The following is a 27,689-nucleotide window of genomic DNA, read 5'->3' as shown; positions in this document are numbered from 1 at the left end:
ACATTGTTAAACATGATTTTAAACTATACATATTTCATTCAAAGTATTTTACATGACAAGTTAAACAAATGAGTGATAGGTCCTTCGGAGATTTAGCAACATTAAAGCAGACAGCAACCCGATTGTAACTTGGAATTCAGCACCACCGGAAAATGGACAGCGACTATCTCAGGAAAATTCCATGAAGAGGTTTCTTTGAAATGTAGCCTATCACTCACTCACAGTGAATGAATCCACATTATAATGCTAGAGGGATAGTTGGTCTGATTCTATGCCACAAAGCACGAAAACACCTGGGGTGTTACATATTATTTTTTGTTCCTAAAACTTTCATAACAAAATATTCTATCTAACATTAAAAAAAGATTATGACATACAGTGCCTTCGGAAAATATTCAGACCCCATTACTTTTTTCACAATTTATTACGTTACAGACTCATTCAAAAATTGATTAAATAAAAAAATCCTTAGCAATCTACACACAATACCCCATAATGACAAAGCGAAAACATGTTTTTAGAAATGTTTGCAAATGTATTACAAATAAAAAACAGAAAACATTATTTACTTAGGTATTCAGACCCTTTGCTATGAGACTCAAAATTGAGCTCAGGTGCATCCTGTTTCCATTGATCATCATTGAGATGTTTCTACAACTTGGAGTCCACCTGTTGTAAATTCAATTGATTGGACATGATGTGGAAAGGCACACAACTGTCTATATAAGGTCCCACAGTTGACAGTGCATGTCATAGCAAAAACCAAGACATGAGGTCGAAGGAATTGTCCGTAGAGCTCTGAGCCAGGATTGTGTCGAGGCACAGATCTGGGGAAGGGTACCAAAACTTTTCTGCAGTATAGAAGGTCCCCAAGAACACAGCGGCCTCCATCATTCTTAAATGGAAGAAGTTTGGAACCACCAAGAGCTGGCCGCCCGGACAAACTGAGCAATCGGTGGAGAATGGTCTTGGTCAGGGAGGTGACCAAGAACCCGATGGTCACTCTGACAGAGCTCCACAGTTCCTCTGTGGAGATAGAAGAACCTTCGAGAAGGACAACCATCTCTGCAGCACTCCACCAATCAGGCCTTTATGGTAAAGTTACCAGATGGAAGCCACTCAATATTAAAAGGCACATGACAGCCCATTTGGAGTTTGCCAAAAGGCACCTAAAGACTCTCAGTCCATGAGAAACAAGATTATCTGTGAATCCAAGATGGCGTAGCAGTCAGACGTCTTTGTCCTTCGTCTTGTCATGTCCCATGTATATATCTTTTTACATATTTTTCTTCGCATATCTTTTTTATATTTTTCTAAACCTCAACTTCAAAATAGTCTCCTGCCTCACCCAATGTGGTGTGGATCTGTTTTTTCTAAAGTATTTTTATTTACCTCGGAACCGGAATCCCCCAACATAAGCTAGCCAGCTCACTAGCTACTAGCTAGTAGTCAGCTAACCTTTAGCTCAGAAAGCTCTCACCAGTTTGTACAACGCGACTCAAACCGGACCTATTTTCTCTCCATATCCCCGGATTCCTACCGCAAGCTCTGAACCTTTCACCTGGAACATCGCAGCTAGCTAGCTGCAATCCGAGTGACTACTCCTGGCTAACGTCTGTCCCAAAGCAAGCCCCAATTAGCCTGGAGCTAGCCCATGCTAGGCCCATTCTCCCGGCTAGCTGAAGAGGCCCATCAGCCACTCCTGGGCTTCAATACCCGGACCCCTTCTACTGCCGGTACGGGGCCCGCTAGCTGTCTAGAGCATATTGGACTGTTAGCTGAATAGATCCATCGGCCAATTTCTTGGGCCACTATACCTATTTTGCCTATTGGACTTGGACCCCTCTGCTACTCGGAACCCTACTAATCCATCATGACTGGTCTATCGACGTCACCGCACGCAGAGGCTAAATCATAATTTCCTCCGTTGAGACGTCCCTCTAAGAACCTTCTGCTATTTTGCTAGCCCCGGCCTGCTAGCTGTCTGAATCGCTGTGTCTCCAGCCAGCCCAACCACTCACTGGACCCCTATGATCACTCGGCTACGCATGCCTCTCCCTAATATCAATATGCCTTGTCCATTACTGTCCTGGTTAGTGATTATTGTCTTATTTCACTGTGGAGCCTATAGCCCGGCTCAATATGCCTTAACCTACCATTTAGTTCCACCCTCATAGATATCATCCTAACCAACTTGCCCTCCAAATACACCTCTGCTGTTTTCAACCAAGATCTCAGCGATCACTGCCTCATTACCTGCATCCATAATGGGTATGAGGTCAAACGACCACCTCTCATCACTGTCAAACGCTCCCTAAAACACTTCAGCGAGCAGGCCTTTCTAATCGACCTGGCCAGGGTATCCTGGAAGGATATTGACCTCATCCCGTCAGTAGAGGATGCCTGGTTATTCTTTATTAAAAGTGCCTTCCTCATCATCTTAAATAAGCATTCCCCATTATATTTTTTTTTAACCAGGAACAGATATAGCCCTTGGTTCTCTCCAGACCTGACTGTCCTTGACCAGCACAAAAACATCCTGTGGCGTTCTGCATTAGCATCGAATAGCCGACGTGATATGCAACTTTTCAGGGAAGTCAGGAATCAATATACACAGGCAGTTAGGAAAGCTAAGGCTAGCTTTTTCAAGCAGAAATTTGCATCCTGTAGTACAAACTCAAAAAAGTTCTGGGACGCTGTAAAGTCCATGGAGAATAAGAGCACCTCCTCCCAGCTGCCCACTGCACTGAGGCTAGGAAACACTGTCACCACCGATAAATCCACTATAATTGAGAATTTCAATAAGCATTTTCCTACAGCTGGCCATGCTTACCACCTGGCTACCCCTACCCCGATCAACAGCCCTGCACCCCCCACAGAATCTTGCCCAAGCCTCCCCCATTCTCCTTCACCCAAATCCAGATAGCTGATGTTCTGAAAGAGCTGCAAAATCTGGACCCCTACAAATCAGCTGGGCTAGACAATCTGGAACCTCTCTTTCTAAAATGATATGCTGAAATTGTTGCAAACCCTATTACTAGCCTGTTCAACCTCTCTTTCATATCGTCTGAGAAACCCAAAGATTGGAAAGCTGCCGCGGTCATCCTCCTCTTCAAAAGGGGAGACACTCTAGACCCAAACTGCAGCAGACCTAAATCTATCCTACCCTGCCTTTCTAAGATCTTCGAAAGCCAAGTTAACAAACAGATTTCCGACCATTTCGAATCCCACCATACCTTCTCCGCTATGCAATCTGGTTTCAGAGCTAGTCATGGGTGCACCTCAGCCACGCTCAAGGTCCTAAACGATATCATAACCGCCATCGATAAGAGACATTACTGTGCAGCCGTATTCATCGACCTGGCCAAGGCTTTCGACTCTGTCAATCACCACATTCTTATCGGCAGACTCAACAGCCTTGGTTTCTCAAGTGATTGCCTCGCCTGGTTCACCAACTACTTCTCTGATAGAGCTCTGTGTGTCATATCGGAGGGCCTGTTGTCCGGACCTCTGGCAGTCTCTATGGGGGTGTTTAGGGTTCAATTCCTTGGCCGACTCTCTTCTCTGTATACATCAATGATGTCGCTCTTGCTGTTGGTCCACTTCTACGCAGACGACACCATTCTGTATACCTCTGGCCCTTCTTTGGACACTGTGTTAACTAACCTCCAGACGAGCTTCAATGCCATAAAACTCTCATTCCGTGGCCTCCAACTGCTCTTAAATGCAAGTAAAACTAAATGCATGCTCTTCAACCGATCGCTGCCAGCACCTGCCCGCCCATCCAGCATCACTACTCTGGACGGTTCTGACTTAGAATATGTGGACAACTTCAAATACCTAGGTGTCTGGTTAGACTGTAAACTCTCCTTCCAGACTCACATTAAGCATCTCCAATCCAAATTTAATTTAATAAGCATCCTTCATTCATGCTGCCAAACATACCCTCGTAAAACTGACCATCCTACCGATCCTTGACTTCGGCGATGTCATTTACAAAATAGCCTCCAACACTCTACTCAACAAATTGGATGCAGTCTATCATAGTGCCATCCGTTTTGTCACCAAAGCCCCATATACTACCGTTCACTGTGACCTGTACGCTCTCGTTGGCTGGCCCTCGCTTCATACTCGTCGCCAAACCCACTGGCTCCAGGTCATCTACGTCTTTGTTAGGTAAAGCCCCGCCTTATCTCAGCTCACTGGTCACCATAACAGCACCCACCCGTAGCACGTGCTCCAGCAGGTATATCTCACTGGTCACCCCCAAAGCCAATTCCTCCTTTGGCCGCCTTTCCTTCCAGTTCTCTGCTGCCAATGACTGGAACGAACTGCAAAAATCACTGAAGCTGGAGACTCATATCTCCCTCATTAGCTTTAAGCACCAGCTGTCAGAGCAGCTCACAGATAACTGGGCCTGTACATAGCCCATCTGTAAATAGCCCATCCAACTACCTCATCCCCATACTGTATTTATTTATTTATCTTGCTCCTTTGCACCCCAGTATCTCTACTTGCATATTCATCTTCTGCACATCTACCATTCCAGTGTTTAATTGCTATATTGTAATTACTTCGCCACCATGGCCTATTTATAGCCTTACCTCCCTTATCCTACCTCATTGGCACACACTGTATATAGACTTTTTCTACTGTATTATTGACTGTATGTTTGTTTATTCCATGTGTAACTCTGTGTTGCTGTATGTGTCGAACTGCTTTGCTTTATCTTGGCCAGGTTGCAGTTGTAAATGAGAACTTGTTCTCAACTAGCCTACCTGGTTCAATAAATGTGAAATAAAATATTGAAGATTGAACTCTTTGGATTGAACTCTTTGGCCTGAATGTCAAGGGTCACGTCTGGAGGAAACCTGGCACCATCACTACGGTGAAGCATGGTGGTGGCAGCATCATGCTGTGAGGATGTTTTTCAGTGGCAGGGACTGGGAGACTAGTCAGGATTGAGGCAAAGGTGAATGGGGCAAAGTACAGAGAGATCATTAAGGAAAACCTGCTCCAGAGCGCTCAGGACCTCAGACTGGGGCGAGGGTTCACCTTCCAATAGGACAACGACCCTAAGCACACAGCCAAAACAATGCAGGAGCGGCTTCAGGACAAGTCTCTGAATGTCCTTGAGTGGCCCAGCCAGAGCCAGAACCTGATCAAACATCTCTGGAGAGACCTGAAATTAGCTGTGCATCAAACTCTCCACATCCAACCTGACAGATCTTAAGAGGATCTGCAGAGAAGAATGGGAGAAACTCCCCAAATACAGGTGTGCCAAGCTTGTAACATCATACCCAAGAAGTATTGAGGTTGTAATTGCTGCCAAAGGTGCTTCAACAAAGTACTTAGTAAAGGGTCTGAATACCTATGGAAATGTGATTTTTCAGTTTATTTGTATTTTTGTGGCAAAAATGTCTAAAAACCTGTTTTTCTTTGTCATTATGGGGTGTTGTGTGTAGATTGATGAGGGGGATTTAAAAAAAATACATTTTAGAATAAGGCTGTAACCTAACAAAATCAAGGGGTCTGAATACTTTCCGAAGGCACTCTATATCAAAATAAGAACATCTTAGAAATGTCTGCCTGTAGGCTACGACTGCAAAGGAACTATATGAGCTGCACTTCCATTGCTGGTCCTCACATTGCATGTCCTCACATGACCCAGACTGTACTGCACCTGCGGACTCGCTTGTTGGTGACAATGCTTTGCTACCTCAGAGCAATTTCAACCCCTTTCATCAGTGGACATTGCCAAATAGCATGAATAAAAACAGACTAAAGTAGCCATAGAAGCAGTGGGATATGAAATGTGGCTCTTTCTAATGTCAATGTCACGTACAGCTTCCGCCCTAGTAGCTTAGAAACTGTTTTACAACTGATATATCCACACCTCTGCAATGCAGGTGTTGGTTAATACTACCTAGTTTATTCTTTAGTGCTGTCCCTGGATGACTCTGCTGATTGCTGTACCTCTTCCACTCAGGATTTTAGCCAGCCCTCACGTAATGTGCTTATGGATGCAACTAAATTGCCAAGAGTCATAAAATTAGCACCACAGTACTTCAATGTCTTAATAGCAATAAAAACCACAGATGTTATCGTTTTCAGCCCTGATATGAGCTAATAACAATGCCATCACTGTCTGAAGATCATCCCGTTCCTCAGCATCTGTTTCTCAGACACACTGGACCTGAGCTGCGTAGCTGATGAAGCATCTGATGTAGACCTTGCCAGGTTAGTGCTACAGCACACAAAACTGTCAGGCCCCTGCTAGTGCGTCGTAATGCGTCGTGACAGAGAGATGAATGGTTGTGTTCATAAAATGGCTTTGCACCAGTGGCATTCAAAGTCTGGGTCGCGTTCCCTAGTGGTGTTGTGGGGTAACTGCACTGGGGTCGCCAAAGCGTTTAAACAAATTTTTTTGAGGAACAAAATATTAAAACTGCAGATTATTGGATGGGACAATATACAAAAAAAAATTGAAAGATAGTTTCAAAGATATAGTTTTATTAAGTAAATGTATTTATTTATTAGAGATTCAAATGCATTGAATTTAAGCTTATTTGTTGATGTAAAAATCGAAACGTACCGATTTTAAGGTTGTGTCATTAGATTTGGGATGTGGTGGGGTCGCAATGAATTATTGGGGAAAAAATGGGGTCCCCAGAAATTCTGGCTGAAAAAATGGGGCCTGAAAAGTTTGAGTACCGCTACACTCTACACGGTCTAAAGGAGATCTGACAGGCTATTGAGCATAGTAAACCATCATGTTAACGTCTTCTTACAAACAGCTTATATTTAATAGATAGTTTGTTCAACATTTGTAAACAGTTTGTAAATCATGACACATAACCTGTTAATGGATTGATTGATTAATTAACTAATTGAGTCTGGACCTGCTGTAAGCAGGCCATTACATGCATTCAATTTGTGGTTAACTATGTGATCATGTTTTTAAGCACACCTTCATTTAAAGGTTTATATATTCAATATATTCAAAAACTCATCCTTGTTGTTGAGTTGAACAGATCTGACATAGAAATTATACATATTGTTAATTGAGTTATTATTTAGCATGAAGCACAAAAACAATAAATTACACACTCTGCATTTGAATAGTATTTATTCAGTCATCCGAAACCACACTCTCGCAGACTTGCACACAGGCACAGCACACACATTCTTACACACACACACTCAAGGAATTGTGTGACCAGACTTCAATTGACTTTTTATGATCTTTGCAAGCAGTGATTTTATGCAGTAGTGCACTAAAATATGTATTGTATTGAGCACCTTGTTAACAAGCACACTGAAGTCATTAATCTTGTGTATTTCTGCTGTTTGTCGAGCTGGGGTTTTTATTAGACTGTCTTCTGGCTTGTGGAGTCTTGGGCCACAAACTTACTTTTTAGCCTTTGGTTTTTCAGATTGGTCTTTCTTCTCTTCGGCAGGTTTTTCACTCTTTCCCACGGTCTTGGATATCTCTGGTTCATCTTTCTCTTCTTTGGTGTCTGCTTTGTCATCTTTTTTCTCCTCACTTTTAGCTTCAGCTTGATCCTCTTCCTCTTTATCACCCCCTTCTTTATCATCTCCCCCCTCTTTCTTTCCCCCCTCCTCTTCCTCGCCTTCCTTTCCCTCCTGCTCCCCACCCTTGTCCTTATCTTCCTTTTTCTCTCCGTCCTCCTTTGCAGTTTCTTCCTTCTCTTCCACCTCATCCCCAGCTATAACCAAAACATTTTATAATTGTGAATAGGGGAATAATTGTGTTAGTAGACTGCATTGTAAAAATGTTAACATCTAAGCAATGCACGACAACAATAGAAAATATTCTTTGAGGGATAATACTAATACTAACCTTCTTCTCCGTCCTTAGCATCCTCCCCATCTTCCTTCTCCACCTCGCCTCCCTCATCTCCATCTTCCTCCTTCTCCTCTCCCTTTTCCTCCTTCTCCTCTCCACCCTCTTCCTCCTTCTCCTCTCCACCCTCTTCCTCCTTCTCCTCTCCCTCCTCTTCCTTCTCTTCCTCCTCCTCCTTCTCCTCCTCTTCCTCCTCCTCTTTCTCCTCCTGTGGTAGGCTGGCAGAGTCCTGCTGGGCCAGGCTGGCAGAGATGACGTCATCTCCAGAGGTGAATGAGGAGCTGAGGAAGCGTGAAGTCATCAGGTAGGGGGCGCCAGAGCTTAGGCTGGCCTGCATGGAGAACATAGAGCGGCCAAAGGAGGGTGTGGCCGACAGGGTGTGGCCGTAGACACTGGACATACCCCCGGACACGCCCCCACTGAAACGAGACTCCTCCCCCTCCAGCAGCTTCCTGGAGAAGTAAAGTATCATGGGGTATATATACTTTCAGAGTTAAAGGACAAAAGGTTTTCCTTGACCTGGACTTGCATTAGTATTATTACGTTATATTTATTTAAGTTGAAGCTCTGGTCAATGCTCCTCATAGCATCCTACCTGTACGCAGCGATCTCGATGTCAAGGGCCATCTTAACATTCAGCAGGTCCTGGTAATCCTTCAGGTAGCGAGCCATCTCCTGCTTTGTGGCTCCCAGCTCATTCTCCAGCTGGCCAATAGTATCCTACAGGAAAAGTTTAGAGGTAATGTGGTGGATAATTCTTACATAGTTCTTACAGCAGGTTACAAGTTCAGGTAAACTGCCCAAAATTTTGAGTGTGACTATTAAAATGCACATTTGATGCAATATAATATTTTTCCCCTTCTACATTACTAAATCAGTTCCACTTTGCACAAATTATTCAAAACATTATTGGTGTCTTGTATTCTGATGAAGTCATTTATCTATTGATAAACAGTTTCTAAACATGCAATTAAGAAACACATTCACTATTAGATTGCATTCCTTCTGAGGTATTTGCTTGAATATAGATATAAATTCGTCCTGCAGTACCACTCCTACAGTACCAGTATAAATTCGTCCTGCAGTACCACTACTGACCTGCATGCCATTGATCTCAGCACTCTGCTTGTCCTCCATGTCATGCAACTGTTTCTCCAGAGACTCATTGAGACCCCTGCAGGCATCGATCTCCAGCAGGCGGGACTGGAGCTGCCGGCGGTACTCCCCAGCCTCGTCCCTGGAGCTCCTCACTGCATCGCTGTGCTGGGCCACGCTCTCCGTCAGGGAGCCCACCTTCCCACGGAACCACTCCTCAGCAGACTGCATGTTCTTGGCTGCCAGCCTCTCGTACTGGGCTCGGATGTCCCTCAGAGCCCCGGACAGGTCCGGCGTGGTTGCCTCCATCTCCACAGCCACCTGGGCCCCCAGCTGGGCCTGGGCCTGGAGCTCCACCACCTCCCCCTCGTGGAGCCTCTTGAGGAAGGCCAGCTCGTCCAGCAGGGTTTCCACCCTCTTCTCCAGCTCGGTCCTGGCCAGGGTGGCCTGGTCGGCACCACGCCGCGCATCCAGCAGCCTTCCCTCCGCGTCCTCGCGAGCCACCACCTCCTCCTCGTAGCGGGCCTGCAGGGCGCTCAGGGCTTGCCCCAGACGTTCCCTCTGCCCCAGGGCGGCCTGCTGCTCCCCACGCGCCTCCTCCACGGCAGCCCTCAGAGCCCGCGCCTCCTGCTCATACAGGGCCCTCAGACGGGAAGGCTCCCCATGCCTCTGCCTCAGCAGCATCAGCTCAGCCTCCAGCGCACGGTTCTGCTGCTCTAGCTCCCGCACGCGGTCGATGAAGCCGGCGAAGCGGTCATTGAGCTCCTGCATCTGAGCCCTCTCCTGGGTCCTTACCGTGCGGAACTCAGAGCTCACCTGGGCCGCCTGGCTCAGCTCCAGTTCCACGGAGGAGGAGGAAGCCGGGGATGAATGCAGAGCCCGTCCAGGAGAGGAGTACTGCAAACGGGAGCTCACAGAGGACAGGGGAGAGGTGTGGATTGAGTAGGCCGAGCGTGACCTCCCCCTGGTCACCACCCCTCGGGGGGCTCCCTCCACATACCAGCGGCGGTAGGAGGAGGAGGAGTAGTAAGGGTCAAAGCCGAGGGTACTCATGGCTGTGCTGCGAGGACAGGCTGCTTTGTCTGGCTCTGTGTGAATATGTCTGTAGGGCTCGGGTGAAGAACCCAGACTGATGCTGCTGCAGTGGCTCCAGCTTTTATAGCAAAAGGGAGAGCTCTGACGCAAGCAGTTTCCCAAACTCTGACTACGCGGGATCGAAAGACTAACACTGCAACGGAGAAAGAGGGAGAGTGAGAGAAAGAAAAGAAGGAAGGAGAGAGAGGGGGAGGGAAGGAGATATAGAGATGGCGAGAGATGGAGAGGGAAAGAGAGAGGGGGCAGATGAAAGAGAGATGTTTGTGTTTTTGCGGGTAGAACAGAGGTTAACATGTTTTTAGTTGCTCTACAGTGTTTCTGTCATACACAGTAACCTTGACTACTAATATTCACAAGTTAATCTACAGAAAAGTAGAGTCAGATAGCTAAAGCCTCTGGCTAGTGAAGTACAGTATATTATCTGCACTGTACCTGCACCGATAGAAAAAATGAATAGTCGCATGAGATGACTTGAGTTTGTACTCATTTGAATGTAGGTCCTGCAGTCCTCCTGCAGGGAAGAGAATGGGCTGTCCTGATTCTACAGCAGCTTTTGTGTTCCTATTATACACAACTTGTAATCATACAGTGACACAGCACCTCCCCTGCTGGCCAATAGGAGAAATACACCCATGACCTCTGAAAACCTGCAATGACAAACACAGAACACACAGTAGGATTGTATTTGGTCAAATATATGGTCAAATATGCGATGAATCTCAGAGTGCTTATTTACTTATACGTCATGGCTGGTAAGCTACTGTTTGGTGCCTGTGGATACTTCTTCTGTAGGGGAGAGTGGGGTAAGTCGTGCTAAAGGGTTAGCTGAGCCACCACTTGTTTCTAGGATACACAAAATGAATAATGTGACCAAATATTTAGGAAGAGGTCATAATTTCATGGAGTCTGTGAAGGAAGAAACCACATGTAAGAAGTGGTAAGCAAGTTAGGTACAAAAAACGGATTTTCACAAAGTCAAATAAATGTTTGCGTTATATGTTTCATGATGCTTGTATCTAACCCAAAGTAGATTGTTCTAACTGTTTTATACATCAGTTGGGTCTCTATAAGCTTCAATATGAGATCCTGAACCTAGCATGAAAGTGCATTATTGTAGCTGTGTGAGCTAACATAGCAGAAATGTTTGCTTTGGGGTAAGTTGTGCAATTTGGCCAGTGGCAAATTGAGCCAATGGCTCCACATACCCTATACAAATGATGATCACATTTTGTCAGTTTTATGCAAAGCATTTTTGCAATTTGTCATGCATATGAAGATAGGACATTTTTATTTTTACAGAGCAGACATCACCATGCCCCGTGTATACAAATGTAAAACAAGCAGGGGTCTAGCCCCCACTTAAAGTTCTTGAAATAACAGCCAATGAAGTTAGAGTCCTTTCGAGCAGCAGCAAGGGATGAAAAAATTGACCGAATGACACTGAAGAGGTACATTAACAAAAAGTAAAACATTTACTTGTGTGGAAGAAAGCCTTTGATAGAGTAGCACAGGCACACGGGGCTTGTTCGACATTGCAGCCGACTGATCTACAAATCACCTTGCATCGTAAATAACTACTCATTATTATTTGTAGATCAGTCATGGATTTGATTATCTCATGGAGTCTGAGCTTGCTAAACTGATTATTTCCAAGGATACACAACATCCTGAAATATACCGTGGGTCTCATAAGTATTCAACCCCATTTTATTGCGTTACAAAGTGGGATTTAAAAATATGTTATTATGAGTTTTTTGTCATTGATCTACATAAAATACTACATAATGTCAAAGTAAAAATAAAATTTGACATCTTTACAAATTAATAAAAATATAGTCGTTGCATAAGTATTCACTCCCTTTGTTCAGGCAAGCCTACATTTGTTTAGGAGTAACATTTTGGCTTAACAAATCACATAATAAGTCCTTCTGGTCCTTCTGAACTGAGCTGCAGGAAGAAACTGCTCAGAGATGTCACCATGAGGACATTGGTGATTTAAAACAGCTACTGAGGATGGAAAACTGAGGATGGATCAACAACATTGTAGTGACTCCGCAATAATGACCTAAATGACAAAGTGAAAAGAATAAAAAAATACACAGAATAAATGCAAAACTTTATTTGGGGGGCAAATCCAACACAACACATCACTAAGTAACTGACTCTTATTTTCAAGCATTGTGGTGGCTGCATCATGGTATGTGTATGCTTGACATCAGCAATGACTGGGTCGTTCTTCTGTATAAAAATTAAAATAATGGAGCAAAATCCTTGAGGAAAACCTGACTTAGTCTGCTTTACACCAGACACTGGGAGAGAAATTCACCTTTCAGCCGGACAATAACCTAAAACACAAGGCCAAATCTACACTGGAATTACTTAACAAGAAGACAGTAAATGTTCCTGAGTGGTCAAGTTACAGTTTTGACTTAAATCTGCTTGAAAATCTATGGTAAGACTTGAAAATTGCTGTCTAGCCATGATCCCCAACACCTTGACAGAGCTTGAAGAATTTTGAAAAGAATAATGGGCAAATATTGAACAATCCAGGTGTGCAAAGCTCTTAGAGACTTACCCAAGAAGACTCTCTGCTGTAATCGCTGCCAAAAGCGTTCCTGCCATGTATTGACAGAGCGGTGAATACTTATCTAATCATGGTTTATTAGTGTCTTATTTTAAAATTATCTTAAAATAATATTGGAATTTTTCTTCTACTTTGACATTACAGAGTATTTTGTTTAGATTGTTGGAAAAAAATAAAATTGAATCCACTTTGTAACACAATAAAATGTAAAGAAATCCAATAGGACTGAATACTTATGATACGCACTGTATGTAGATATATTTTGTTAAAAAGAATACTAGATACTAAATGTAAAAAATGGCTCAACATACCCCACTCTCCCCTATCAGGTGCTGTAATGCTAATGTGTTTAAATTATGTCTGTGAAGATGTGTTTCTATTTTTGTAATGATAATGTATTGGTTTGATTATTATACGGAATGGGTTATATTCATTCAAATAGATTTTCATGATCGCTTTTGCTGGAAGGGACACAGAGGGCTTTGAAGTTAAACTTCATGTTAATTCCCTAACAAGAAAAACAGTTTCATCTTTCAGCTGAAGCGTGAAGAGGGAACCATGACTGGTCAAAAATACTGCTGCCTGCATGCCCCCCTGCCTGCTTGACTGCTGACACACACTTCCTCCTATTCCTCCTCCTCTTCCTCCTGAGGTGGAAGGGGGGGGAGGGGACACCTTTGATACTGTCCAAGACGGTTGACTGACAGAATGGATAGCAGAGTGACCAGTAGTTTACAGTATGAGGATCTGGTCAAAGAGCAGGCTGGTATGAGTCTGTGTTTGGATGCAGTATACTGTGTATTTTGGCTGTACTTATTGAGATGAGTGTATGAATTTGAGTGTGTTTGTATGTATTTTGCTGACAATGCAATGACAATGTTTAGTGTAGGTGTGGGGTACTGCCGCAAGCTGACTCATCAGTACAGTCGTGCTCACCCAGGACCCCCCCATCCCCTCCACACCACCCTCCTCTCCTCTCTCACTCCCCTCTCTTTCAACTGCACAATTATTCTGTCCTACTATATTCACCTACTTTCTCTTTCTTGCTCTTTCTCGTTCTCTCTCTCTCTCTCTTTCACTGCAGCATCCTCAGTCTTTATCTCTCTTTGTGATTTGTCAATCTCTCTGCCCTTTTTTGTGATATATGATACACAGTTTGGCTTCATGCCTAGAGTTCCATTAATTTTGTATGTGGTGATATTGTATTTCTCTCTTTTCTCAATGTGGCTCATATTTTCGATTGGTAGCAGCGGGCATTGATTTAGCCCTAAAGTTTGGCCTCAGTCAGTTTAATGCAGAATCAGTATTTTAACCTGAACTGGTCCCAGAGTTAAAAATGTCTCTAGGGTAGGGGGCAGCATTCGGAATTTTGGATGAAATGCATGCCCAAATTAAACTGCCTGCTTCTCGGGCCCAGAAGATATGATATGCATATAACTGGTAGATTTGGATAGAAAACACTCTAAAGTTTCCAAAACTGTTAAAATAGTGTCTGTGAGTATAACAGAACTGATTTGGCAGGCAAAAACCTGAGAAAAATCCATTCAGGAAGTCGTTTTTTGGGGGGTTTTGTAGTTTTCTATTCAATGCCATTATAGTATCCATTGACTTAGGACTCAAATTGCAGTTTCTATGCCTTCCACTAGATGGCAACAGTCTTTAGAAATTGTTTCAGGCTTGTATTCTGAAAAATGACGAAGTAAGAGCAGTCTGAATGAGTGGACCCTAAAGTGTCAGAGAGCTTTTTCATGCGCGAGACCGAGAGAGTGCGTTTCTTGTTTACCTTTTAAATTGACGACGTTATTGTCCGGTTGAAATATGATCGATTATTTAGGCTAAAAACAACCTGAGGATTGAATATAAACATCGTTTGACATGTTTCTATGAACTTTAAGGATATCATTTGGATTTTCTTGTCTTCCTGTATGCTTTCGCCGTAAAGCATTTTTTTAAATCTGACACCGTGGTTGGATTCACAAGAAGTTAATCTTTAAACCTATGTAAAATATGTTTTGTTTTCTGAATTTTTATGAGTATTTCTGTATTTGAATTTGGCGCCCAGCAGTTTCACTGGCTGTTGAAGAGGTGGGACGCTAACGTCTCACGTACCCAAGAGAGGTTAAGTGGATGGTAGGATTGGTTTGAAACCTTGCTGCATTTCTACATGAATTGAATTTCAAACATCCCAAATAAGTATTTTCCAACTGTACTTACTATAACTATGATTCAGGGGTGGCAGGTAGCCTAGTGGAGCATTGGGCCAGTAACTGAAAGGTTGTTGGATCGAATCCCAATGTTGACAATGTAAAAATCTGTCGTTCTGCCCCTGAACAAGGCAGTTAACCCATTGTTCCCCGGTAGGCTGTCATTGTAAATAAGAATTTGTTCTTAACTGACTTGCCTAGATAAATAAAGGTCACATTTAAAAACATATTGTGGAGGACTACAGTTGTCCTGTGAAGATCAAATAGTGGTTGTACAGGGATGACACAACAGTGGTACTGTAGGCCTGATTACCAACAATGATAAGTCAGCCTACAGGGAGGTGAGGGCCCTGACGGAGTGGTGCCAGGAAAATAATCTCTACCTCAACATCAACAAAACAAAGGAGCTGATTGTGGACTTCAGGAGACAGCAGAGGGAGCATGCCCCCATCCCCATCGAGGGGGCTGCAGTGGAGAAGGTGAAAAGCTTCAAGTTCCTCTGCGTACACATCACTGACAATCTGAAATGTCCGCAACCCCAGGGCTCTCCAGAGGATTGTGTGGTCTGGCCAACTCATCACTGGGGCCCACACTGCCTGCTCTTCAGGACATCTACAGCACCCGGTGTCACAGGAAGGCCAGGAAGATCATCAAGGACCTCAGCCAGCCAAGCCAAGGCCTGTCACCATCCAGAAGGCGAGGTCAGTACAGGTGCATCAAAGCTGGGACCAAGAGACTGGAAAACAGCTTCTATCTCAAGGCCATCAGACTGTTAAATAGTCACCACTAACCGGCCTACACCCAGTACTCTGCACTGAACTTTAGTTACTGTCACTAGCCGGCTACCTGCCCTATGTGCAGTACATGGTCATGGAACACTGGTCACTTTAATAATGTTAACATACTGTTTTACACACGTCATATGTATATAATGTATTCTAGTCAAGGCCATCCTATTTAACTAATATACTATTCTTCAGATATACTAAATATTCTACCCATATACTGTCCATATTTTCTATGTATCCCATCACATATATATATATTTATATGGAAATATTAGGATGTCCAGAGTATATATACAGTATATATATATATATATACAGTACCAGTCAAAAGTTTGGACACCTACTCATTCAAGAGGTTTTCTTTATTTTTTACATTGTTCTACATTGTAGAATAATAGTGAAAACATCAAAACTATGAAAGAACACATATTGAATCATGTACAGTAGTAACCAAAAAAGTGTTCTACAAATCAAAATATATTTTATATTTGAAATTCTTCAAAGTAGTCACCCTTTGCCTTGATGACAGCTTTGCACACTCTTGGCATTCTCTCAACCAGGTTCATGAGGCAGTCACTTGGAATACAGTTCAATTAACAGGTGTGCCTTGTTAAAAGTTAATTTGTGGAATTTCTTTCCTTCTTAATGCGTTTCAGCCAATCAGTTGTGTTGTGACAAGGTAGGGGTGGTATACAGAAGATATACCTATTTGGTAAAAGACCAAGAACCAAGATAGCCCATGTAATGCTTTGTAGGTTAGCAGTAAAACCTTGAAATCAGCCCTTGCCTTAACAGGAAGCCATTGTAGGGAGGCTAGCACTGGAGTAATATGATCAAATTTTGGGGTTCTAGTCAGGATTCTAGCAGCCGTATTTAGCACTAACTGAAGTTTATTTACTACTTTATCCGGGTAGCCGGAAAGTAGAGCATGGCAGTAGTCTAACCTAGAAGTGACAAAAGCATGGATACATTTTTCTGCATAATTTTTGGACAGAAAAATTCAGATTTTTGCCATGTTACGTAGATGGAAAAAAGCTGTCCTTGAAACAGTCTTGATATGTTCGTCAAAAGAGAGATCAGGGTCCAGAGTAACGCCAAGGTCCTTCACAGTTTTATTTGAGACGAATGTACAACCATCAAGATTAATTGTAAGATTCAACAGAAGATCTCTTTGTTTCTTGGGACCTAGAACAAGCATCTCTGTTTTGTCCGAGTTTAAAAGTAGAAAGTTTGCAGCCATCTACTTCCTTATGTCTGAAACACAGGCCTCCAGTGAGGGCAATTTTGGGGCTTCACCATGTTTGATTGAAATGTACAGCTGTGTGTCATCCGCATAGCAGTGAAAGTTAACATTATGTTTTCGAATTACATCCCCAAGAGGTAAAATATATAGTGAAAACATTAGTGTTCCTTGAGGAACACCGAAATTTACAGTTGATTTGTCAGAGGCCAAACCATCTTTCCGATTTGGTCCTGCCGTACATACCTACACGTACGCACGCTACGGTCACAAGACGCAGGCCTCCTAATTGTCCCTAGAATTTCTAAGCAAACAGCTGGAGGCAGGGCTTTCTCCTATAGAGCTCCATTTTTATGGAATGGTCTGCCTACCCATGTGAGAGACACAGACTCAACCTTTAAGTGTTTATTGAAGACTCACCTCTTTAGTAGGTCCTATGATTGAATGTAGTCTGGCCCAGGAGTGTGAAGGTGAACGGAAAGGCACTGGAGCAACGAACCACCCTTGCTGTCTCTGCCTGGCCGGTTCCCCGCTCTCCACTGGGATTCTCTGCCTCTAACCCTATTACAGGGGCTGAGTCACTGGCTTACTGGTGCTCTTCCATGCCATCCCTAGGAGGGGTGCGTCACTTGAGTGGGTTGAGTCACTGACGTCTGGGTTGGCGCCCCCCCTTGGGTTGTGCCGTGGCGGAGATCTTTGTGGGCTATACTCGGCCTTGTCTCAGGATGGTAAGTTGGTGGTTGAAGATATCCCTCTAGTGGTGTGGGGGCTGTGCTTTGGCAAAGTGGGTGGGGTTATATCCTGCCTGTTTGGCCCTGTCTGGGGGTATCATCGGATGGGGCCACAGTGACCCCTCCTGTCTCAGCCTCCAGTATTTATGCTGCAGTAGTTTATGTGTCGGGGGGCTAGGGTCAGTCTGTTATATCTGGAGTACTTCTCCTGTCTTATCCGGTGTCCTGTGTGAATTTAAGTATGCTCTCTCTAATTCTCTCTTTCTCTCTTTCTTTCTTTCTCTCTCTCGGAGGACCTGAACTCTAGGACCATGCCTCAGGACTACCTGGCATGATGACTCCTTGCTGTCCCCAGTCCACCTGGCCATGCTGCTGCTCCAGTTTCAACTGTTCTGCCTGCGGCTATGGAACCCTGACCTGTTCACCGGACGTGCTACCTGTCCCAGACCTGCTGTTTTCAACTCTCTAGAGACAGCAGGAGAGGTAGAGATACTCTCAATGATCGGCTATGAAAAGCCAACTGACATTTACTCCTGAGGTGCTGACCTGTTGCATCCTCGACAACTATTATGATTATTATTATTTGATCATGCTGGTCATTTATGAACATTTGAACATCTTGGCCATGTTCTGTTATAATCTCCATGTTATGTTATAATCTGGCACAGCCAGAAGAGGACTGGCCACCCCTCATAGCCTGGTTCCTCTCTAGGTGTTTTTCCTAGCCACCGTGCTTCTACACCTGCATTGCTTGCTGTTTGGGGTTTTAGGCTGGGTTTCTATACAGCACTTTGAGATATCAGCTGATATAAGAAGGGCTATATAAATAAATTTGATCTGATTTGATTTTAAACGACAGTCCGTCAATATTTTAAGATATGAAGGTTAGTCAATCGGGAACATTTCAAGAACTTTGAAAGTTTCTTCAAGTGCAGTTGCAAAAACCATCAAGCGCTATGATGAAACTGGCTCTCATGAGGACCACATCAGGAAAGACAGACCCAGAGTTATTTATTTATTTAACCTTTATTTAACTAGGCAAGTCAGTTATGAACAAATTCTTATTTACAATGATGGCCTACCAAAAGGCAAAAGGCCTCCTGCAGGGACGGGGGCTGGGATTAAAAATAAAATAAAAATATAGGACAAAACACACATCACGACAAGAGAGACACCACAACACTACATAAAGAGACCTCTGCTGCAGAGGATAAGTTCATTAGAGTACCCAGCCTCAGAAATTGCAGCCCAAATAAATGTTTCACAGAGTTCAAGTTACAGACACATCTCTACATCAACTGTTCAGAGGAGACTGCGTGAATCAGACCTTCATGATCGAAATTCTGCAAAGAAACCACTACTAAGGGATAAAGGATAACAAGAAGAAGAGACTTGCTTGGGCCAAGAAACACAAGCAATGGACATTAAAAAATTGACATTAAACCGGTGGAAATCTGTCCTTTGGTCTGAAGAATCCAAATGTGAGATTTTTGGTTCCAACCGCCGTGTCTTTGTGAGACGCAGAGCTGGTGAACGGATGATCTCTGCATGTGTGTTTCCCACCGTGACGCATGGAGGGGGAGGTGTGATGGTGTGGGGGTGCTTTTCTGGTGACACTGTCATGATTTATTCAAGGCACGCTTAACCCTTATGGCTACCACAGCATTCTGCAAGTGATACGCCATCCCATCTGGTTTGCCCTTAGTGGGACTATCATTTGGGTTTTCAACAGGACAATGACACAACAGGGCTATAAGGGTTATTTGACCAAGAAGGAGGGTGATGGAGTGCTGCATCAGATGACCTGGCCTCCACAATCACCCGACCTCAACCCAATTGAGACGGTTGGGATGAGTCAGACCACAGAGTGAAGGAAAAGAAGCCAACAAGAGCTCAGCATATGTGGGAACTCCTTCAAGACTGTTGGAAAAGCATTCCAGGTGAAGATGGTTGAGAGAATGCCAAGAGTGTGCAAAGTTGTCATCAAGGCAAAGCGTAGCTACTTAGAAGAATCTAAAATCTCAAATATATTTTCAATTTGTTTAACACTTTTTTGGTTACCACATGATTCCATATGTGCTATTTCATAGTTTTGATGTCTTCACTATTATTCTACAATTAGTCAAAATAACAAAACTCTGGGTAGGTGTGTCCAAACTTTTGACTGGTACTGTATATATATATTTATACTCCGGACATCCTAATATTTCTATATATCTTAATTCCATTATTTTACTTTTTAGATGTGTCTGTATTGTTGTGTATTGTTAGATATTACTGCACTGTTGGAGTTAACAACACAAGCATTTCACTACACCTGCATGTACACTACACTACACCTGCTATGTGTATGTGACCAATAATAAGTACAGTTTTGATTAAGTGTTCTTTGGAGTATGTACAGTTCTGTAGTGTGTGATGTGTCATCCCCTCAGTGGTATTCAAGCCCTATAGCTGCCCCCAATGTCACCCCATGTTTTTTTTTAAACTTTATTTAACCTCACTAGGGTAGGGGGCAGCATTCAGGAATTTTGGATGAAAAGTGTGCCCAAAGTAAACTGCCTGCTACTCAGGTCCAGAAGCTAGGATATGCATATAATAGATTTGGATAGAAAACACTCTAAAGTTTCCAAAACTGTTAAAATAATGTCTGTGAGTATAACAGAACTGATATGGCAGGCAAAAACCTGAGGAAAATTCATCCAGGAAGTGCTATTATTTTGAAATGTCTCTTTTCCATTGAAAGCCTATCCACCATACAAATACTTATGACGCAGTTCACGATCTCTATGGCTTCCACAACATGTGGCCAGTCTTTAGGCATTGTTTCTTTCTTTCGCCTTTCTTGTTTCTCCTTTTCTATTGATGAAGCTTTTGTCCGGTTGAAATATGATCGATTATTAATGACAAAAACAGGATTGATTATAAACATCGTTTGACATGTTTCTATGAACTTTTATGGTACTTTTTAGATTTTTCGTCTGTCTGTCTGTGACCGCGCTTTGTTCCAATGGATTACTGAACAAAACGCACCAACAAAACGGAGGTTTTTGAATATAAAGAGGGACTTTATCGAACAAAATGAACATTTATTGTGTAACATGGAGTCTTCGGAGTGCAACCATATGAAGATCATCAAAGGTAAGTGATACATTTTAACGCTCTTTCTGACTTTTGTTACTCCTCTTCTTGGCTGCGAACTGTTTGTAATGATTTGTCTGCTGGGGGCTGTTCTCAGATAATCGCATGGTTTGCTTTCGCTGTAAAGCCTTTTTGAAATCTGACACCGTGGTTGGATTAACAAGAAGTTATATGTATAACATTTTTATGAGTTTTTCTGTTTTTGAATTTGGCGCTCTGCAATTTCACTGGAGGTTGGCCAGGTGGGACAGTAGCGTCCCACACCCCCTAGGGAGGTTAACTAGGCAAGTCAGTTAAGAACAAATTCTTATTTACAATGACGGCCTACCCCGGCCAATCTCAGACAATGCTGGGCCAATTGTGCACCGATCTATGGGACTCCCAATCACAGCTGGTTGTGATATAGCCTGGATTTGAACCAGAGTGTCTGTAGTGACACCTCTAGCACTGAGGTGCAGTGCCTTAGACTCCTGCACCACTCGGGAGTCCAGAATGCTTTAGTCTGTTTTTCCCTAGTCACTACTACCTCATTGCATGGTATAGTTGTATCAGTAATGGTTTTGGATAAAGATATAAAGTGCAAGGCCAGAGTTAGATAACTAACTTCTATTGATGTGGCTGTTCCTCTCAGACACTCTACAGACTCTTTACAATGCCTCAGGAGCAGCAGCTTACTCTGATCTTTACACTTTTATTCCACAGAGTTTAAAAGTCATGTTGCTATTTTGGCTCAATCCCTGACCTCTGCCCTTCCCAGCTGGGACATGTCCCTCTAGCCCACGGGAGGCCCTGCCCTATTGGCTGAGCCTGGCTGTCAATCAGAAAGTGATGTGCCCTCATTGGTGGGGAACAGTGGAAAACCGGCAGCTACACAGGGCCACATTCCAGGGTGCTATAAAAGGTGTGGTAAGAGTCGCTTGGGGCTGTTGGTCTCAGAGTCTGTGTACTATAAGGGAGGGCTGTGTTTCCTGTGTTTGGTAAAGGAACTTAAACATGACTACCGCCCATAAGTTGGTGATCGTCCGTCATGGCGAGAGTGAGTGGAACCAGTACAACAAATTCTGTGGATGGTTTGATGCCGACCTTAGCGAGAAGGGCCTGGAGGAGGCCAAGAGGGGTGCTAAGGCCATCAAGGAGGCTGGCATGAAGTTTGACATCTGCCACACCTCTGTGCTGAAGCGCGCCGTCAAGACCCTGTGGACCATCCTGGAAGGCACAGACCAAATGTGGCTGCCCGTGTACCGCACATGGCGCCTGAACGAGCGCCACTATGGCGGCCTGACAGGTCTTAACAAGGCAGAGACAGCCGAGAAGCATGGAGAGGAGCAGGTCAAGATCTGGCGTCGCTCCTTCGACACCCCCCCTCCCCCAATGGAACACAACCACGCCTACCACAAGATCATCAGTGAGGTAGGAGGAGTGGTGTTGGAGTATTGGTGGTGCTAGTACTACACAAAACACACCTGTGATTCAAGTTTTAAGTGTGTGATTGATGATATAGAATAATAACTTTGAAAAGTAAAACGCCCCTAGAATATGCACAAGTTTTACAAGGAAACGGGATAACATCAGGATATCTATGACTTGCTCAGGAGAACCTACAATACTAAGACCTGCAGGTCTCATTTGAAGTAAAACACAATTGAATGAATGGAACAGCATTGAATTAAATTCTGACTTCTCATGTATAGCTACTTGTATGAGCCTAAACATGGACTGTAAAACTGCAACATGTAACACTTGAGTTACTAAGTAAGCTCTGCCAGGTTTAATTTGCAGACCTCTAGTATGTTACATCACACTTGTCAGCACCTGCTGTTGTGAAGATACATTTGAGCAATGTAACCCAACATGATGATTCATGTGAGCGGTGTAAACCAACATGATGATTCATGTGAGCAGTGTAACCCAACATGATGATTCATGTGAGCAGTGTAACCCAACATGATGATTCATGTGAGCAGTGTAACCCAACATGATGATTCATGTGAGCAGTGTAACCCAACATGAGGATACATTTGAGCAGTGTAACCCAACATGAGGATACATTTGAGCAGTGTAACCCAACATGAGGATACATTTGAGCAGTGTAACCCAACATGATGATACATGTGAGCGGTGTAACCCAACATGATGATACATGTGAGCGGTGTAACCCAACATGATGATACATGTGAGCAGTGTAACCCAACATGATGATACATTTGAGCAGTGTAACCCAACATGATGATACATTTGAGCAGTGTAACCCAACATGATGATACATTTGAGCGGTGTAACCCAACATGATGATTCATGTGAGCAGTGTAACCCAACATGATGATACATGTGAGCGGTGTAACCCAACATGATGATTCATGTGAGCAGTGTAACCCAACATGATGATACATGTGAGCGGTGTAACCCAACATGATGATTCATGTGAGCGGTGTAACCCAACATGATGATACATGTGAGCGGTGTAACCCAACATGATGATACATGTGAGCGGTGTAACCCAACATGATGATTCATGTGAGCAGTGTAACCCAACATGATGATACATGTGAGCGGTGTAACCCAACATGATGATACATTTGAGCGGTGTAACCCAACATGATGATTCATGTGAGCAGTGTAACCCAACATGATGATACATTTGAGCAGTGTAACCCAACATGATGATTCATGTGAGCAGTGTAACCCAACATGATGATACATTTGAGCGGTGTAACCCAACATGAGGATACATGTGAGCAGTGTAACCCAACATGATGATACATTTGAGCAGTGTAACCCAACATGAGGATACATTTGAGCGGTGTAACCCAACATGATGATTCATGTGAGCAGTGTAACCCAACATGATGATACATGTGAGCAGTGTAACCCAACATGATGATACATGTGAGCGGTGTAACCCAACATGATGATACATTTGAGCGGTGTAACCCAACATGAGGATACATGTGAGCGGTGTAACCCAACATGCTGTTCTGTCCTCCCACCAGTCAAGGCGCTACAAGGGCTTGAAGCCTGGTGAGCTGCCCACATGTGAGTCCCTGAAGGACACCATTGCCCGCGCCCTGCCCTACTGGAACGATGTCATCGCACCTGAGATCATAGCCGGCAAGAACGTCATAATCGCTGCCCACGGCAACAGCCTCCGCGGAATTGTCAAGCACTTAGAGGGTGAGTATTATGGGCTGCTGTGTTAGCTGGACACAGACAGAGAGCGAGGGTGGGGGAGAGGGGGTAAAGGGAGAGGGGAGGACATGGAGAAAGAGTGGTACAACTAACATAGGAGATGACAAACACACAAGGCAGGAGGGAACATGGAATCGCTTGGAAATGAGAGAGAGTACTTGAGGGGAAAGGTTAGAGATAATGTTTCACAAGGCATGTCCAGTATGGCATGGAGTCAAACATCACTCACAACACAGATCTAACAGATGCATAGCCACTGCACAGATTGAAGCAGGGATCTAGCCTGCCTTGAGGTTCTTGAGAGAGCAGCCAAGGAAGTGAATAAAGAGAAGAAGTCCATTTGAGCAGCAGCAAGAGATTTAAAAAAATTGACTGAATGACACTGAAGAGGTACATTGACAAAAAATGAAAACGAACATGCACCTGTGTGAAAGAGAGGCTATAATAGAGTAGCAGAGGCACACAAGGTCTTATCTGATGACCTGGAGTCTGCCTGAGCTTGCTAAGCATGTCGAGAATCTCGTTGACCAGTTTCATGGGCTTAGTAGCCTCAAATGCAGAGAACTTGCCTATGAATGTGTACATCGAAACAATATTCCTGTCCCAGACAACTGGTCAAGAAATGGAAGGGTAAGTGATATTGAACAGAGATCTACTGTATATGTTAAGACATACAATATACCACACCCCCATTCCATGAATTAAACTTTGACCTACCAGCACCATCACCCACTGTCACAGGACATCATCACCTAGCGTCACAGGACACCTTCACCCATTTACCACAAGGCGGCTCAACTTACCACATACCCTGCACAAGCTGTTTTCAAAACTGTTATGTTTACATGAATTCTGATTCCACACAACATCCTGAAATATATGTAGATATCTTTGTTAGAAATAATATTATGTTTCCCTTGACATAGTGATGCTGAATGTAAAAATGGCTCAATTTACCCCACTCTCCCCTACACTGATGTAGGGGCTGGCTGTACACAGTAAATTCCTAATAGGCTGTTGATTGTTTGTGGGTCACTGAGAATGTAACAGCTGGACCCATAGGCATGGTACATCACAAGCACCCAGTCACATACATAGAGTACACACACACATTCCCAGATTACCAGCAATCTATAAATAACTGTGTCTCTCTCCCTGGAGCTCAGACCAACACAGTGGAAAAGGCCATGGGTGCGGTCCCGTTACGGGCACGACCTTTCTGCAGAAAGGTTTTGCATTCTCTAGGAGTGGTGGGACCAGGGTGATGCAGACAGGGTTTCAGAGGGAGAGGGAGAGACACGAGGGCAGAGGGAAGGGTCAGGGAAAGGGCAGAGGGAACAAGCTACTTATTTCCCCCTGAAAGAGGAGTATGGATGACCTCACCTGTTTTATTTTGTAAAGAGAGCTGTGTAGTGGGTACTAGCTAAGAAATATACCAGCCTTCAAGGATCTGTACTTAACATCCATAGAAAGGATTTCCCATCCACTGGGAATACACGTCAAATACAGTGGCTAATGTGAATTTCCTTGTACATGAATGATCAGTCTGGATTTCCCACCCTATCCTCTGTTCATTCCTAACACGTCTGTCTGTCTGTCTGTCTGTCTGTCTCAGGCATGTCCGACGCTGCCATCATGGAGTTGAACCTGCCAACAGGTATACCCATCGTGTATGAGCTGGACGTGAATCTGAAGCCGGTCAAACCCATGGCTTTCCTGGGAGATGCCGAGACCGTGAAGAAGGCCATGGAGGCTGTGGCTGCCCAGGGCAAGGCTAAGAAGTAAGCTAGCCTGGACACGTCAAGAGGAGGGAGAGAAAGTGACTGTCCCCCCCATCCCTTACTATCATCCACCCCCTCCATCTCCCCATTCACCTGCAGTCCATTCCATCCTGGGATAAATGCTCTCTTTGGTTGTGGAAATATGCCCTGTGTAGCCACCTGTATCTGAGAGGGAACATCATAAAACTCAAATATGGTGTGATTGTTCCATAGATCTGTGTAGGTGGTACCGGTACTGCACAAGTCTTGTCCACTCACACAAACACATAGACTCTTGTGGAGTGTCACAGTCCCACTGTAGGATTGGTGAAGCCGTGTGTTAAGGCACCACAATCTGACACAACAAATAAAGAAACCACCTTTTTGTCTACACCGGATTCTGCTTTTATCTTTCTTCCCCTGGGTTCTGATGTTTTTCCTCCTATTACATTTGGGCCTAATCTTTTTCAGTCTCTTCCTCTCTCACTTCCCCTTTTCTCTTCTCTTCTACTCCTCCATTACCTGCTCTTCCACCTCTCCCTCTATGGGTAATTCAGTGGTATCATGACAGCAGCGGCGGGGCTGTGTAATCTTATCCAGGGGGCAGAGCGGAGTGTGGCGGGGAGGAGAGAAGAGGGTCACTGAGTTTGTTTTGGCAGCATTCCCATGGTGCAGGAGCACTTCATCTGACTCTGTCCCTCTCCTCAGTACAGACAGAGTATGCTGGCTCAGGGCCAGGGCCACTTTTAGCAGGGGGTAGGGGAGAAGGTGTGGGTGAGGTTGGGTGTGGGTGGATGGGTGTGTAAAGGGGTTTAGGGGTAAGCTACTAAGTCAGTGTGTGTGTAAAGGGGTTTAGGGGTGAGCCACTAAGTCAGTGTGTGTGTAGGGGGTAGGGGAGAGGGTGTGGGTGAGGTTGGGTGTGGGTGGATGGGTGTGTAAAGGGATTTAGGGGTGAGCTACTAAGTCAGTGTGTGTGTGAAGGGGTTTAGGGGTGAGCTACTAAGTCAGTGTGTGTGAAGGGGTTTAGATGTGAGCTACTAAGTCAGTGTGTGTGTAAAGGGGTTTAGGGGTGAGCTACTAAGTCAGTGTGTGTGTGAAGGGGTTTAGGGGTGAGCCACTAAGTCAGTGTGTGTGTAAAGGGGTTTAGGGGTGAGCTACTAAGTCAGTGTGTGTGAAGGGGTTTAGGGGTGAGCCACTAAGTCAGTGTGTGTGTAAAGGGGTTTAGGGGTGAGCTACTAAGTCAGTGTGTGTTAAGGGGTTTAGGGAGTGAGCAACTAAGTCAGTGTGTGTGTAAAGGGGTTTAGGGGTGAGCTACTAAGTCAGTGTGTGTTAAGGGGTTTAGGGAGTGAGCAACTAAGTCAGTGTGTGTGTAAAGGGGTTTAGGGGTGAGCTACTAAGTCAGTGTGTGTAAAGGGGTTTAGGGGTGAGCTACTAAGTCAGTGTGTGTGAAGGGGTTTAGGGGTTAGCTACTAAGTCAGTGTGTGTTAAGGGGTTTAGGGGTGAACTACTAAGTCAGTGTGTGTGAAGGGGTTTAGGGGTGAGCTACTAAGTCAGTGTGTGTAAAGGGGTTTAGGGGTGAGCTACTAAGTCAGTGTGTGTAAAGGGGTTTAGGGGTGAGCTACTAAGTCAGTGTGTGTAAAGGGGATTAGGGGTGAGCTACTAAGTCAGTGTGTATGAAAGGGTTTAGGAAGTGAGCTACCAAGTCAGTGTGTGTGTGTGTGTAAAGGGGTTTAGGAGTGAGCTACTAAGTCAGTCTGTGTGAAGGGGTTTAGGGGTGAGCTACTAAGTCAGTGTGTGTGTGTGTTTAGGGGTGAGCCACTAAGTCAGTGTGTGTGTGTGTGTGTAGGGGGTTAGGGGTAAGCTACTAAGTCAGTGTGTAAAGGGATTTGGGGGTGAGCTACTAAGTCAGTGTGTGTGTGTGTGAAGGGGTTTAGGGGTGAGCTACTAAGTCAGTGTGTGTGTAACGGGGTTTAGGGGTGAGCTACTAAGTCAGTGTGT

General features: G+C 44.2%; 2 protein-coding genes across 2 annotated transcripts; one reads left to right on the top strand and one right to left on the bottom strand.

Moving 5' to 3' along the window:
- Positions 1-7,256: 7,256 nt before the first annotated feature.
- Positions 7,257-10,015, bottom strand: LOC120026295 (neurofilament light polypeptide-like). Its single transcript, XM_038971123.1, has 4 exons — positions 8,966-10,015; positions 8,463-8,587; positions 7,908-8,319; positions 7,257-7,710 (listed from the first exon to the last, which is right to left on the bottom strand). The coding sequence occupies exons 1-4, from the start codon at positions 10,013-10,015 to the stop codon at positions 7,411-7,413; spliced, it is 1,887 nt and encodes a 628-aa protein (XP_038827051.1). The 3' UTR covers positions 7,257-7,410.
- Positions 10,016-21,676: 11,661 nt separating this feature from the next.
- LOC120026353 (phosphoglycerate mutase 2-like) lies at positions 21,677-26,079 on the top strand. Its single transcript, XM_038971193.1, has 3 exons — positions 21,677-22,155; positions 23,736-23,916; positions 25,547-26,079. Exons 1-3 carry the CDS (start codon positions 21,739-21,741, stop codon positions 25,714-25,716), a joined length of 768 nt encoding a protein of 255 aa, XP_038827121.1. The 5' UTR covers positions 21,677-21,738; the 3' UTR covers positions 25,717-26,079.
- Positions 26,080-27,689: the final 1,610 nt, after the last annotated feature.

The sequence above is a fragment of the Salvelinus namaycush genome, chromosome 31, assembly GCF_016432855.1.
Source record: "Salvelinus namaycush isolate Seneca chromosome 31, SaNama_1.0, whole genome shotgun sequence".
Classification (NCBI taxonomy): domain Eukaryota; kingdom Metazoa; phylum Chordata; class Actinopteri; order Salmoniformes; family Salmonidae; genus Salvelinus; species Salvelinus namaycush.
The sequence above is the reverse complement of the archived record's forward strand: the minus strand, read 5'-3'. Positions and strand labels throughout refer to the sequence as shown.